The sequence below is a fragment of the Athene cunicularia genome (genome assembly GCF_003259725.1).
Source record: "Athene cunicularia isolate RWA chromosome 3 unlocalized genomic scaffold, athCun1 chr3_part1, whole genome shotgun sequence".
Classification (NCBI taxonomy): domain Eukaryota; kingdom Metazoa; phylum Chordata; class Aves; order Strigiformes; family Strigidae; genus Athene; species Athene cunicularia.
Genome location: NW_020799097.1, coordinates 36,339,041 through 36,353,799, shown reverse-complemented (window position 1 = coordinate 36,353,799; position 14,759 = coordinate 36,339,041). Strand labels below are relative to the sequence as shown.

The 14,759-nt window shown below is 37.9% G+C and overlaps 1 protein-coding gene across 2 annotated transcripts in view; it reads right to left on the bottom strand.

The window, feature by feature from the left end:
* The window catches only part of BCKDHB (branched chain keto acid dehydrogenase E1 subunit beta), a 135,464-nt gene that overhangs the window by 86,528 nt on the left and 34,177 nt on the right, over positions 1-14,759 (bottom strand). For both annotated transcript variants that reach the window (XM_026845223.1, XM_026845222.1), the window contains exons 7-8: positions 8,160-8,257; positions 4,811-4,921 (exon numbers count right to left, since the gene is read on the bottom strand). In XM_026845223.1, coding sequence (XP_026701024.1) covers positions 4,811-4,921; positions 8,160-8,257 — 209 coding nt within the window. The remainder of the gene's footprint in view (positions 1-4,810; positions 4,922-8,159; positions 8,258-14,759) is intronic.

Sequence of the window (14,759 nt, the reverse complement as noted above, 5' to 3'; positions counted from 1 at the left end):
TTTTTTTTTTTTTTTTTTTTTTTTTTTTTTTTTTTAACTTTTACATCAAGAAATTTCCAGAGAACAATTTATCTCATCCCAAAATAGGCTGCTGAAACATCTAGGATGAATGACCCTCAGGAGATATCCTTTCTCTGGAATAGCTCTATGAGCTACTATAACTAGCTCAAACTTCAGTACTGATTCTTACACATCTAAAGAGTCACAAAAAAAAAAAAAAAAACACCAAAAAACACTAGCCTCTGTTTGCATGTTTACCCATCCCAGGAACTGTAGCAAAAAGAAGGTTTCAGCTACTGCTGAGATCCACTCAAAGTTCAAGGCATTATGCTCCAGGCAGATGTACCCTCATCTCTTTCTCATGAAGATGACAAATGCTAACCTATTTCAAAACCGAATATAGTCTCAACATCTTAAAAATGCAAAGGAAATATTATAAATAGTAATATATAATTCTTATATTTATGTACTACATATTTAGTGTATTATTTATATTATTTATTATAGTAATTGTACAGTTAATATTTACATGTATATACTGTATCATATTTAGATAATTAAACAATATAAATAAAAAACTATTCAACCGTCTTTATTTATGTTCACTATTTAGGTTTCACTCAGAGCTATCTATTCATAAAAATGTTCAAAGGAGCAATGCAAAGTCAAATCAGCTGCTTAACTTGGCTAAAAACAGGCCTCTGGTGGCAGTTGTGAAGTATGACTTCTCATAGTTTTATGAAATATGTATTTTGATGACATAATTTTCTATATAGAAACAGCTACAGAAAGCAGACTAAGCATTTAGATTTGCAGTGAAAATTTTGACATATTAGTGCTCATCTCCAAAGCACTAACCATTTCAGCTCATCCTTCTTCATGCCTACACCACAGCTGTCAAATAGTCTTAAAGTTGCATATATTTCCACTTAAGTAAAGCATCTCATTTTTAAAAAACTTCAGTGAAAACTTCAGTGTTAAAGTTAGATCATTTCTAAAGACAGTAACAATTAACTTATGGTTATGAGACCTGCTCATTCCCCCACACCAACCATGAAGGCTCCTTGGCTTTGTTTAAAAGTTACATAGACTAACAAGGAAAATTCACAGAAATAATTCTATATAAAAATGCAGCATTCCTTGGGTAAGCATAAGAATAAAATAAGCTTGCAGAATAAAACATATTAGGCTGGCAAACACATACAGCTTCTTTACAATTTGATTCCTTTATTAAAGCTTCATGACACTGACCCTTATGGAACACAGGTAACCTTAACATTAGGCACATGATTAGGAACAATCACAGAGCATGCAAGAAGCTAGATAAGGCTTCCTGCCTTCTAGAAAGAGCCATCAGACAGGAGAATCGTAACAACATGGAGAACAGTAACGGGTATGTTAAGTTTGGCATGAAGACATGTGAACAGAAATGTACATGTGCAAGGACTGAAAGCAGCAGCAGGCCAAGGACTAAAATAACTGCCTGTTCTGATCACAAAAAGACACCACTCTCAGCAGTAAAACCGAGGGATCTGTTTTTACATCAAAACCCAAAGTCCTGCTCTCCAATAAGATAACAGCACAGATTCCTATCAGCAGAGAACCACACATCCCAGCACCATCATTTGGTGAGGCAATAAGGTTGCAGCGCATCACATGCGCCATCATTTTCCTGTGTTCAACAGGACAAGATGATAATATTTCAAACACATATGTAAGACAAGAAAAAAACAAAAACTTGGCCTGGGATTTATGGAGGCTGACATAAGTAATAGTCTGAAGCAAAGCGCTGCCTGCAAGAACTGATGAGTTCTTAAATAGGTTGGACTAGACTAAAAACAATCATTTAGGAGCCTGCAAAGAGGACTTAAGAAGGTCAATGGACAGCCAAGGAATTTCTCTGGCATGGCTAACTTTCCTACCAGTCTCTTGGTCCTTGATACTAGCATCTGAGGAACAGAATAACAAGTCCTGTCACCAGAACTGACCCTGTAAGGCACTGTCATCTGCAACAGCTGCATCAAGCAGTTCCTCTTGGGATGAGGTTACAACAAGCAGCTACCACTATAGTTTCAATCCTTCTATTTATGTTGGCAATTACCTTAAAAGCTGTGCAGGATGCAAATTAAGTTTCAGCATCACACAATACAAAATGCAAACCACTAATTATTTTCAGCGGAGCAAAACAGACAAGATCTACAGAAGTAGATAATTTAACACTTCTCCCTTCAGACTGGCCAGCCTACAGCCATACTAACATAAGAGCAATGCTGAAAATATTTACTATTTGGTATTTATTAAAATAAACAGATAAACTGCCTAGCCAACGTGCACTGTATTTCTCTTGAAATAATTCTAATTCTAAAAATTAAAATCATTAACAGATTTAAAGCCACAGGTCTACCTGTTCCATCTTTTTATTTTTGCCACAGTTACCTTAAAAGATGTTCAGAATGGAACATAAGCTGAAAATCTTCATGGAGTATCTATTTTTAAAGTACAGATTTGTAAAACACTGTACAACTAAAACTCTGCACTTCCTATGCACAGCTGCATTTTTTCTTGACAGCGTATCAATGCAGGTCCAATCCAACAAAACAGACTTAACTGCTCTTTCAAAGAGATGCTTTGTTTTCATAGAATGACAGCTCATATCTTTAAAGAAGGGAAAAAATTTAACTACAAAAAAAGGGAATAATTCTACTTGTCCAGAAGGGACTGTAAAGCATTTATTACTGCCAGTTTCTCTTTATATTGATGACAACTCAACACATTTCATTTTTTACAGCTAGAAAGTACATCCAAGTAACATGAAATACACTGCAGACAAACACTGAAAACACTTCAACTGAGAAGTTCAAAATTATATGAAGCAACATATCTCTATGCATGTAAGTACACAACTTGTTACACATTCACAACTGGACAGTAGGACCCTGCCAATAGCAGATGCCCAATGTGAATCTTTCCTCCCATAATCTGCTCCGTTCAGTCCCCCTGGCAGTCCCTCAGACAAACATAACAGTAAAATTCATACTGTGGAGAATTACAAGCTTTGCCATAGAGTAGCAGACCAATGGCTTATCTTCCCCTTTATCACATTTAATCTGTTTATACTTCACCTGACCAAGAGCAAGCCCCTTATTGAGTAACTACAGAATCACAAGACACTTACCTACACAAGATACTCCAAAAATATAGTCAGATATTGCAGTGCACCTGATCTGCACTATTTAAAAATCTGTAGTCTGACTTAGCTGTAGATACAATACCATATTGCCTGAAATTAGAAACTACAAGCAGAGAAGATACTTGGTGGAATCACACACCTTTTTCAAGTCCACGGCTCTTCTGAACCCTATGGTTATCTTAACACAGTACACTACAATTATTAGGCCTGAGTTAAGCTGCAGACATCTCTCAAGTTTCAGAGTGATTTGATCAGCAGCATAAAAGGAGCTAGTGTGCAGAGACTGAATTAGGACCCAATGAGCTGTTAGCCATGGTCCTATAGGACCGTGAATTTGCCAGCTTAAGGAAACTTGCAGCTCTAGTAGAAGCTACAACCACTCTGCTAACCCACACTTGTTCAAGCTTAGATCAAAGGAGCCAGTACCATGAAGTGAGGGGTAAACCTTTGGCTATGCCCTAATTGTTGATGCTGTAAATAATGCAAAGACAAAGACACCTGCAGAACCTTTCAGAGCACTGCAGTCCAAAAGCATGTTCATCAGCCTTTGTACTGCTGGATGGCAATCTGGCAGCAGCTCTTCTCTCACAGTTCTCAAGTAGCTTGACAAAAACAGTTTCATGGAAGAGACTTCAGACTAATTTTTATGAGGTAGCTATGGAAAAGACCTGTCTATGAGTGCTCCCAAAACAGCAACAATAACATTTATTTTACAGAATCTAAGTTTATTCATGTATTCACAATGTTAAAAGTACCTCATCAAATGGGTAAGTGAAAAATTAAGGAAAGAAAGTATTACAGGCACTCTAAATAATGCACAGAAAAAAACTGCTAAATCAGAACAGGAAAAATATTAGATAACAATTGGGAGGGGGAAATTAAGTTTTCCAGATACAAGGCTTTGCTTTAATGACCTCCAGTTTGTTTGGTGGGTTGTTTTTTTTTTTAATTGCCCAAATGGCACTTTGGGGATTCTTAGATTTACAAAGACTTTTGGAAAGTACTCTCCCTTCTATTTCCTTTAAGTTCTTTCCTCCAAATAGCTCTTAGCTGCTCAAGAAAAAGCAGTATGGGGCAGGGGAATGTAAGCAGACCAAGATGTATGTAAGCATAATAACCACTTCCTATGGTTTCTCAGCATATGAAAATTCAAATTCTAGTTTCAGGTGCCCAGTGCTTTGAAAGAAAATCAAAGACTTCCACAGAGCAGACAAGGACTTCACAGTACCCATGAATTTCAAACCAGATAGTCTGAGAGTAGCAAATGCTGCCTTTTCTCCCCAGCCCAACAGTTCACATACCTTAAATCAAAACATTTATTTCTAGAAATATGGATAAACAAAACTAAGGTACATTATTGCACACCTAAAACTACATAAAGGTCTTGGTGTAAAACAACGGGAAAAAAAAGATGAAAGACTTCACCTGATCTTTTCAGACCCAAAGACAGCAAAGATGATAGAAAGAGCCAGAAATCATGGAAAAGCAGTTTTCAGGCACAAGTCTGATTAAATCCTGCCCTCTGCTGCAATGCAAACAACATGAATTCTAATATTATTTAGAACCCTGAAACATGTTTCTCATTCAGTGCTAAAACAAATGTTTGGTCCTTTTCTTTACCTTGCAAACAGTCTCTGTATCCCAGGGTAAGATGGTTCTCAGATCAATAACTTCACAGGACACGCCAAGCTTTTCTTGAGCCATTGCTGCCACCTCTTTGATCACGTGTACCTGAAAAGGCAATGTATTATCACAATGTATTATAAACATTTCATTTAAGATGTTCTAAATTACGCATACAAAATACAATCAGTGATTTAACATATTACCTGCATGTTTATCAGAAACATTTTTATTCAGTAAACTAAAAAGCATTTGCTACTTTGTTTGTTCTTCTTATTCACTACTTGTATTATCCCCAGCATCTTAGCACCACTTCAAAAACTAACTTTAATGAAGAATCACAGAATTGTTGCTTTCTAGAAAAATATCTTTCAGTGAACAGTATCAGGTCTCACTATTTTATATTTGTAGTCAGCTTGGGGTTTGTAGTCAGGGGGTTTTTAGGACTGTAACTAAGCTAAGACCCAAATATATCAGATAAATGTATTTTGAAGTAGCAGTCACATGAAATCCTGCAAGAAGCATTATGTACATTCAAAAACAGTCCTAGTAACTACACTTACTACAATTTACTGAAAGTGCAACAGATTACCAAGTGATCTTATGAAAAATTAGGATAGATAGTACCACATAAAAAGTTATTTGTAACCATCCAGTCCTGACCCTGGCAACCAAAGCATATTGGCACTACTACGATATGACCATTCACTAGTCTTCCAACACAGTTGAACAACAACATTACAAATGTTGCATAAGCCAGTTATTATAATTAACATTTTACTAAAACAAAAAAAGTATTCCCCTCTAGCAAGATGCTTGCACTGAATTAGAATACATGTTACTCACTATCCACCAGTGAAGGAATGTATTTAGCAGCATATGTTAAGTGCATCAAAGTAGATGTAAAACAATCCATATCTATTAGCATCCTTTTCATAAGGTATGTTATGATATGAACATAAAAAGAAAGCAATACTACATACATTCAAAACTGTATATTGGCATTATGTTATACAACATTAAGTGAAACATATTGTAAGCATTGGCTTCCCTAAAACAAACATTAGCAAGCAAATGCTCCAACATGGAAAATAACGTTATGACAACAACTCAGATTATCCTCCACAAATATCTCAGCAAAAAGTATTTGTTCATGACATATGAGGGTAAAAAAAATAATTTCTTGGTATGTTGTCAATAAACTCTGACGTTTTCTTTATTGTTAGAACATTTCCTAATACAGATTTGGATTGAGGCAGGTGACTCCATCAAGCAACTTCTAGGTATAAGTAAGCGGTTGGAGGCCAAGGACCATCCCCAACAAGCAATTTGGATGAGGTCATCTTAGTCTGGAAGGAAACAAAACTTAATAATATGGACACGGTCAGGCTGTGTCAGTTGCCTGACAGTTAGAGTGCAGTATTAAATTCTACATCGAGAAAAAAATCTATGCTGAAATGATTAATGATTTAAACATGCATCTACATAATGAAAATATGAACAGCTAAACACCAAAGGACTGTTTTTTAAAGAGTAAATTAATAAAGGTATTGTAATAATAAAAAGAAAATATAGCTTGCTAGTGTTTCTGTTTAAACTTCTAATACATCTGTGGCTGTAATAAGAGGGTTTTAGAAGTTTACACATGACACAGGATGGATATTTTTGCCATTTCTCTGATGTGTGAGGATGTTTACCTAGCTCACAGTGGTAAGTATTCATTAATGACCATAAACCACTGAGAACTGGAGAAGAACTAAAAGCTTTTACTGCTCCTCAATAGTACCACCCAGGAAAACAAGCATCAGGCAACCCCACCAGAGCAGCATCTGCCAAGCAACTACCTAACGGCTGAAATCATACAAGTAACAAGCGAGTACGTGCAATCACTCTGCCTATTGACAATAAACTCTGGAATGGTTGCACATTTAGCAGTCAAGTTCCAAGCTTACATACACAGCCTGCAAACACCCTCAGCACAAACTCACTGAACGTATTTGATCTGCGGAAGCCTGACACATCCAGAACATGCTGGATTTACTGCGTATGTGCTAAACATGTATCCCCATGCTGGATTATACAGCCACACCCGTGGTTTGGTCAACTCCTAAATTTGGATTAGGACTGCACATCTGTTCTGTTACTATTCACATCAAAAGAACCGCCTGTCTTGAACACTTGGCCTACATTTTCCAAGCTCCAAAGCACAAAGGTTTTTTTGAAGGATGTCACTCCAAGTCCTCTCTGCACTACTGCCTACTAGGTGAACACAGGATATTATTAAATCTCCATAGACAGCTTTCAAACCATTACTTTATCAATACATTTTTTGGGAATATGATGAACACTAAGATTTCATCCAAATGGACCAAAAATTTGCATTTTCAAAAGGGAACAGGGAGAACTACAGAAAATGTTTTCTGCTGGAGAAACAAGTACAAGTAAAGATATTGAAGGAGTACATAATTTAATACCAATGCAAAGTATCAGACACTAATAGGAACAATCATAGATATAAAGGAGATCCAGTGGTCTGAGAAAAAGGAAACTATCACAGAAAAGCACTGAAGATTATAGATTTCAAACAGGAAAAAAAAAAGCACAACCACAGAGATCAATTCAATACTCTTGTGTTGAAAGTTCTAACAATCCCTCCTCTAAAAGCTTCTCAGATATAATTAGGCCAGGAAAATAGCAATTTTCTTAATTATATGTTAAAGGCAATAAAAAGATTTTGCTGGTAATTCCAAACTAGACTTAAATTTCTATAATTCTTGAAAAATAACATGGGGGGGTTACTAGATTTTTCAATATTTGCACATCTTAATTTGGGGGTGGGAAGGCTGTCCAATCATATTCTTGAACAGCTTAGAAATGTAACTGTTAGAATCAAAACTATATCGACCCCCATTTGTATTAAATATTCACTGGATTTTAACTCTGTATAAAGCAGACCCTAGACTGCACTTTTTTTAAATCATGCAGTAAAAATGTATACTTTTCTTTCAGCATACTGTTTTGAACTTTCCCACTGCCTTCCTCAGTCACATTTCACTGTCCCATTCTTACTTTTCATAATCACAGATAAATCATTAACCTCCTGCACAGGTACCTCCTCTTCCACATTTCCAGAGTCAGCTTCAACCAAAAATAAGTAAAAGTCTTACACAATAAATAGAAGGTTTCATATGAACACCGGCAATCATTTATTCAAGCATACAGTGATGGAAGATGCACACACTTTATTGTCTTGCATTTGACCCTGAATGTAACACTATTCAAACATCACCTAACCTTTAGCCGAGGCTTTGCTGGATAACCAATAGATAGTAAGAGTCTTACTGACCTGAGTGCCCCAAGCAACCAGTGTCACATCGCTGCCTGTCTGCAGCACCTCAGCTTGAGACAGTGGAATGTTGTAGGGCTCCACAGGAACTTGTTCGACTGAATAAATAAAAACAAGGGGAAAAATAAGAATTAGATTCCTTTACTATTCAGTATTATTTCAGAAAAACATTAATTTTTTTAATGATAATGCCATCTAAAATGGTAGACCAAAATTATATTGAGTATTAGCCTTTATTTCAAACGTTTATTTGTAATTAAAAATATTTTTAATTATACTGGTAAAACACATTCAGTGTAGTGTTTACTTTATGTTATATACTACAGCAGTAAGATACATGTCTACACAACAATGACAGTAATAACTCTTGGTGTACCTTAAGTCAAAATATCAGTATCAGATCTGGAAATGAACACTGCTACAGTCGATAAAAAAATCTAAAGTAAACACTGCATTTAATTCTGATAATCATCAAGAGAGACTTGAAATTATGCTTTAGCACTCTAGAAGCAGCAAAACTGTGCCAGTGCCCTCCTGGTATCTGCCAAGAATGATGTAGCACAGTTTTATGTCTAAATGTTTTCATAACCTACACAGGAAATGTCACCCAGAACTTGTGATTATAGCAGTTTTAAGCTACTCTAATTTTTTTGCTTTGAAAAAAAGTTAGCTATTCACAAAAAATATATCACAATTAGAGAGAGACAAAAATTAAGCATCTTGTCTCCTCCAAGACATTTAAGGTGGTTCCATTCAAGATCCATTTACCAGTTTTCAGATGGAAACATATTAGGTCTGTTGTGCTAGTTTTGAACTGATATGCCAACGGAGTATACATTGATAGATTTATTGACTAAAACTGTGATAAGAGGTCTACATATAATATTTTAAAAGAAATAGTTTTGATCTAAAAGTGAACTTGTCTATGAACCAGCAAGTCAAATAATACTTCTTAAAATAAATTCTAGTGGAAATTGGGAAAAAAAACACCAAACTTACTCAACTCCTAAATACACAAAACCCACTTATAAAAAAGTTTCTCTACTTTTTTTGTTAACTATTTCATAAGTCATAAAATAGTTATTGAGTTCCTGCTGAACAAATTATGGTTAAGAATCCTACTGAGTGCTACCAACAGAAGAAAGTAAGTCTTTTGTATTTTCTTCATTGGTATAGCAGGTACAATAGAATGACCTAGGGTTTTTCCTGTCTTACAAGCTATAAACAACTTTTCAATAAATCAAGTGTTATTTTTTTAAGTTACAGTAGATATTTTTTTTTCTTTCAGTAATGATACATAAATACTACAAATTTCATGGAATCACAGAATGGCTGAGGTAGGTAGCAACCTCTGAAAATCACCCAGTCCGAGCCCCCTGCTCAGAGCAAGGTCATCTAGAGCCAGTCATTCAGGGACATGTCCAGTCAGGTTGAGTATTACTGTGGTCAGAGAGTCCACAACCTCTCTGGGCAACCTGTTCATGTGTTTGACCACACTCACAGTAAAACAGTTTTTGCCTACGCTTACATTAAAGATATCTCACTTCACCTGAACAGGCACAGAGGAGACATGCATGTTAACTAAATCACAGAATCATCTAGGTTGGAAAAGACCTTGAAGACCATCCAGTCCAACCATTAACCTAGCACTACAGTTCCCAACTACACCATATCCCTCAGCGCTATGTCAAATCTACTCTTAAACACCTCCAGGGATGGGGACTCCACCACCTCCCTGGGCAGCCCATTCCAACGCCTAACAACCCCTTCTGGAAAGAAACGCTTCCTAATATCTAGACTAAACCTTCCCTGGTACAATTTGAGGCCATTACCTCTTGTCCTATCCCTTGTTACTTGGTTAAAGAGACTCATCCCCAGCTCTCTGCAACCTCCTGTTAGGGAGCTGTAGAGGGCGATGAGGTCTCCCCTCAGCCTCCTCTTCTCCAGACTAAACACCCCCAGTTCCCTCAGCCGCTCCCCGTACGACCTGTGCTCCAGACCCTGCACCAGCTCCGTTGCCCTTCTCTGGACACGCTCGAGTCATTCAATGTCCTTTTTGGAGTGAGGGGCCCAAAACTGAACACAGGAATCGAGGGGCGGCCTCACCAGTGCCAAGGACAGGGGTCAGATCCCTTCCCTGTCCCTGCTGGCCACGCTATTGCTGACACAAGCCAGGATGCCATTGGCCTTCTTGGCCCCCTGGGCACACTGCTGGCTCCTGTTCATCGGGCTGTCAATCAACACCCCCAGGTCCCTCTCTGACTGGCAGCTCTCCAGCCACTCCTCCCCAAGCCTGTAGCGCTGCTGGGGGTTGTTGTGGCCCAAGGGCAGCCCCCGGCATTTGGCCTCATTGAAACTCCTCAGTTGGGCTCAGCCCATGGCTCCAGCCTGTCCAGGTCTCTCTGCAGAGCCTCCCTACCCTCGAGCAGATCAACACTCCCACCCAACTTGGGGTCATCTGCAAACTGACTGAGGGTGCACTCGATCCCCTCGTCTAGATCATCAATAAAGATGTTAAACAGGAGTGGCCCCAACACCGAGCCCTGGGGGACACCACTCGTGACCGGCCACCAACCGGATTTAACTCCGTTCACCACAACTCTTTGGGCCGGGCCATCCAGACAGTTTTTTACCCAGCAAAGTGTGTGCCCATCCAAGCCACGAGCAGCCAGTTTTGCCAGGAGAATGCTGTGGGAAATGGTGTCAAAGGCCTTACTAAAGTCAAGGTAATCATTTTACCTAAAAACGGCACAGGAACTGTTTTTTCAGCATAATTCAATAACACATGTCCATTCAATCAAGTAAAAAAGAAAAAAAAAATTGAGTTTTAAACACAAGGTGCTTTTAAACATAACACAGAATTAGATCTCTTTTTAAGCTATTATTTTTTAATGTATTGAAATGTCAGTGTCTTCCTGTAATAATTTATTTGAATAACAAGTGGCTAAAGGAATATAGGGTAGGGAAAGGAAGAGGGGAAAGCACATCCAGCCCTTGCTCAGTGCACATTACTGGTTGACAGTAAAGCAGATCAGGCTTCTGTGGATTTTGCACATTGTAAAATCCTCAGGCAAAAGCAAGCAGAGATCCTGAAAGACAATGAAACCCACAACTATACTAACTGGCATTGCATAACTGTCTTTTTCATGGGATGGACATCTACATGAAATCCAAAGAACAAGAACCTTATAAAGATGCCATGGAACCTTCAAGTGGAAACCCTGGCAACTAACACGGATGAGGAGGTTTTGAAGTGACACTGGGATGCACCAGAGGAAAAACGGGAAGGTGTACATGATACAAAAAGAGCTCCTTCTCTGCGTAATGGTTTTATCCACTTAGGGAAATTACATACAACATACAATTATGCAAATTAACTGTTTTCTTATTAAAGCTAAACCATTCTGCAACAAGATGAGCTAGATGAGTTCATACAGAATTCCTGACACATTCAAATGCAAAATTCAGCTTGCCAAAAATTTCTAGGGAAGTCCAGATTTGGCAGGATTTTATTCAAATGCCTTTGCAAAAACACTCCTCTCTCCACTAACAAAGATGAAAAGTAGCACATGAAATTTTTCTGTGAATATTTTTCCACATTAACCAAATCAGGACAACAATATTTACATACAAAGCAACCTGTTCATCTATTACTGAAGATAAAAATAAAATACTTTAAATCAAATATTTCTAGTACAGATTTCAAATAAAGCAATTAAAAATTTGTAAATATCAGCGAAAAAGGGACATCACAAGTTAATTTTAAGAGGCTGCACCATCTGTTGCTTTTTCTAAAAGAGCAGTCTGAACAGCAGAAAGAAAACACATGTTTTCTCATCTTACCTGTCTTGTCTCTATAACAACCACTGATGCAAGTCGTATTTATTTCTACATCACCAATGTCATATATAGTACAATTAAATGAAACTGAAAAGGTCAAAAAACATCAGAGTAGGTTCTCCACAAGATGTCTAAACCTGATAATGTCAAGGTGACTCATCTTCTCCTTTGATTCACAATCATTATGTGCTCTTGACACTGCACAGGCTGTTAACTATTTTCTATAATTCAAAGCCTCCTTTTTCTTTTTAATTCAGATATTTTCTTGGTATCTCTGACATTTAGGGGGATGTCACCACGGCACTTTCAGTAACTTTGTAATCTCATAAATTAACCAGCAACAGAATTCTCTCCATATATGTGTATTTGTATATTTAACTCAGCTTTTACCCTGAAAGGCTTATATTTCTTTGCTCCTTTCTAATTTCATACAAGGCAAATTAACATACACAAAGCTTCTGACGTCCACTGTAAGGTTATGTGGAAGAAAAGACTATCTTCTCCCTCAACGGTGCCTGTACAAGGATCTTTTCAATGCAAAAGAGGATAATAGGAAGAGGGAGAAGCCACAAGGAAAAAACACACAGGTACACAAATCTAACGAACAAACAATGAGGAAGACAGTAACAAGAACCAAACCTGCTCAGTCTCACATTTTGATAAGAATATGGGGAATGTTTAAGTGCTTCTTTCAGTAAGATTATCTGATAGAGGACCTTGTCAAATGGGATGATAAAGAAAAAGGAGAAGCTATAAACAAAATAGACAAACATAACAAAGACAAGAAACAAACCTGGTCAGGAATTCTGGGCAAATGAGGACTTTTCAACTGATAAGCACACAAACCTGAGGGTCCAGGGTGTTGGAGGGGGGAGTGTGGAACTAAATCAGCTGATGAGGGCATGTGAAGGTGAAAGGGACTGGGGAACAAACAGAAAGAGTTGTAGAAGGGGCCAACTGCACATAAAACAGGCCAGTCAGCATGTTTGTCTGAGACCTGTGCCTTATCATGGTGGTCTGTCACAGCTTCTTCTGAAATCCTATCCTGTGCAGGGGTGTGTGCTGCAAGGACTAAGTGTCAGCTGCTCATGAGACCAGCATGAGAGGACAAGACAACAGGAGTCAAACCAGGGTGCAGAAGCCCTGGCCTGTGGTGAGACATACAGGAGCAAGTGGGGGTCTTGGCCACCAGCTGCTGGGGTGGGAACAGCATATCCCAAACACCAGCTACCAGGAGGGACTAGAGTGAGGCAAGTAAAAGGCTGTTCTAGCTCCTATGGGAAAGATGCACGGCTGCTACACCAGCGAAGATCCTCCACTCAAGAATTTTGAAAGGAAAAGAGCTGTCCAAGGCAGGAAACACTGTCATTCTCAGTCCACATATGTATAACCAAGCTGGTGGTGGCACTGCCATAACTGTCCAAGCAAGTACACAAAGAGTAAGGGTGAGCACTCCAAAGAGCCCAGGCACACTGAGGAAGAGCAAGTCCCCTGCTAAACAAGCTGCCAGTAAATGGGGTGACTGTGCAAGAAACACAGGCAGTCCTGACTGTCAGCTTAGCTGCAGATGCAGCACTGTACTGCTTCAGAGTATGGGAAGAAGAAATCTGCAATTACTACACATACTGAGTATATTTTTTCTTTTCAAATCTAGTTACTGCTTTATGATACATGTCTTACAGACATATCTATCCATATAAACAAATATATGCACATAGATAACATGTTATATATAACTATACATAAACACATATGTCTGTATATAGGGGCTATTTCAAATTGGTTGCACATCACAGCTAACGCAGAACATGAAACTTATCAACTGTATTGCTTTCAAACAAAATAGATAATTCTCTGTAACTTTTGAAGTTTGCTATTAACACCAAGGCAAAGTTTGAGGCCTTAGCTTTAAGTCCATTCATTCCTTTTGCTGTTACTAGGGCTCTAAAGTGTGAGTTACTATTTCAATGAACTGGGAAATATTTTCAAAGTGTTCTTGCAAAACTGTTCTTCACTTTGGAAGTTGCCTTTTCTCCTCAGTTCATCACGGTGTCTATTTGGTGAACTTAAGGCAATGCTACTTTGATATCCATCTTTCTCCCAGGGATGACTAGGGTGAAGATTTAAGACCTAATTTTATTCTTGTATCTTGTGTGAGCAAACAAAACACTGGATAGCAAATACTCATCTAAAACTGAATGTTCATTTAATAACATGGTTAGTTTGACCTCGTGTCTGAATAAGCATACAACATATTTGAATAAGCAAACCTCTGTTCATTTGGGAAGACATGCAGCTAAATTCATTATTCAAAAAACCCAGCAAGCAATCACAATATCCATGTGGTAGTTACACTGAAATATTTTGTGCTACAGCTCTGGTTTACCTTGGAGACCAGACTTGTGTTTTGAAACACAAAGATTCTTCTTTTTTTTTTTTTGTACAAAGTCTTTACTGTTATGAAAAAACCCTATGCTTGAATCTTAAAAAACACACTGTCATCAACAAAAAACAAAACAAAAACAAATCCAAAATCCCCCAAAACCCACAAACAACTTAAAAGGAATCGGTGGGCCTATATAGCTTCTCCGAGGTATGCAGCAGATGCAAAATCACAAGGCTGGTTCTGCACAAGAGCTTCCATAAAACAGCAATGACCAGTCACTCTGTTTAACATTCTCAAAAAGCAACTGTAGGTTATACATCCTAAACTAGATATATATTATCTTCCATCACTAGCATCCAACAGCTTATTTCAAC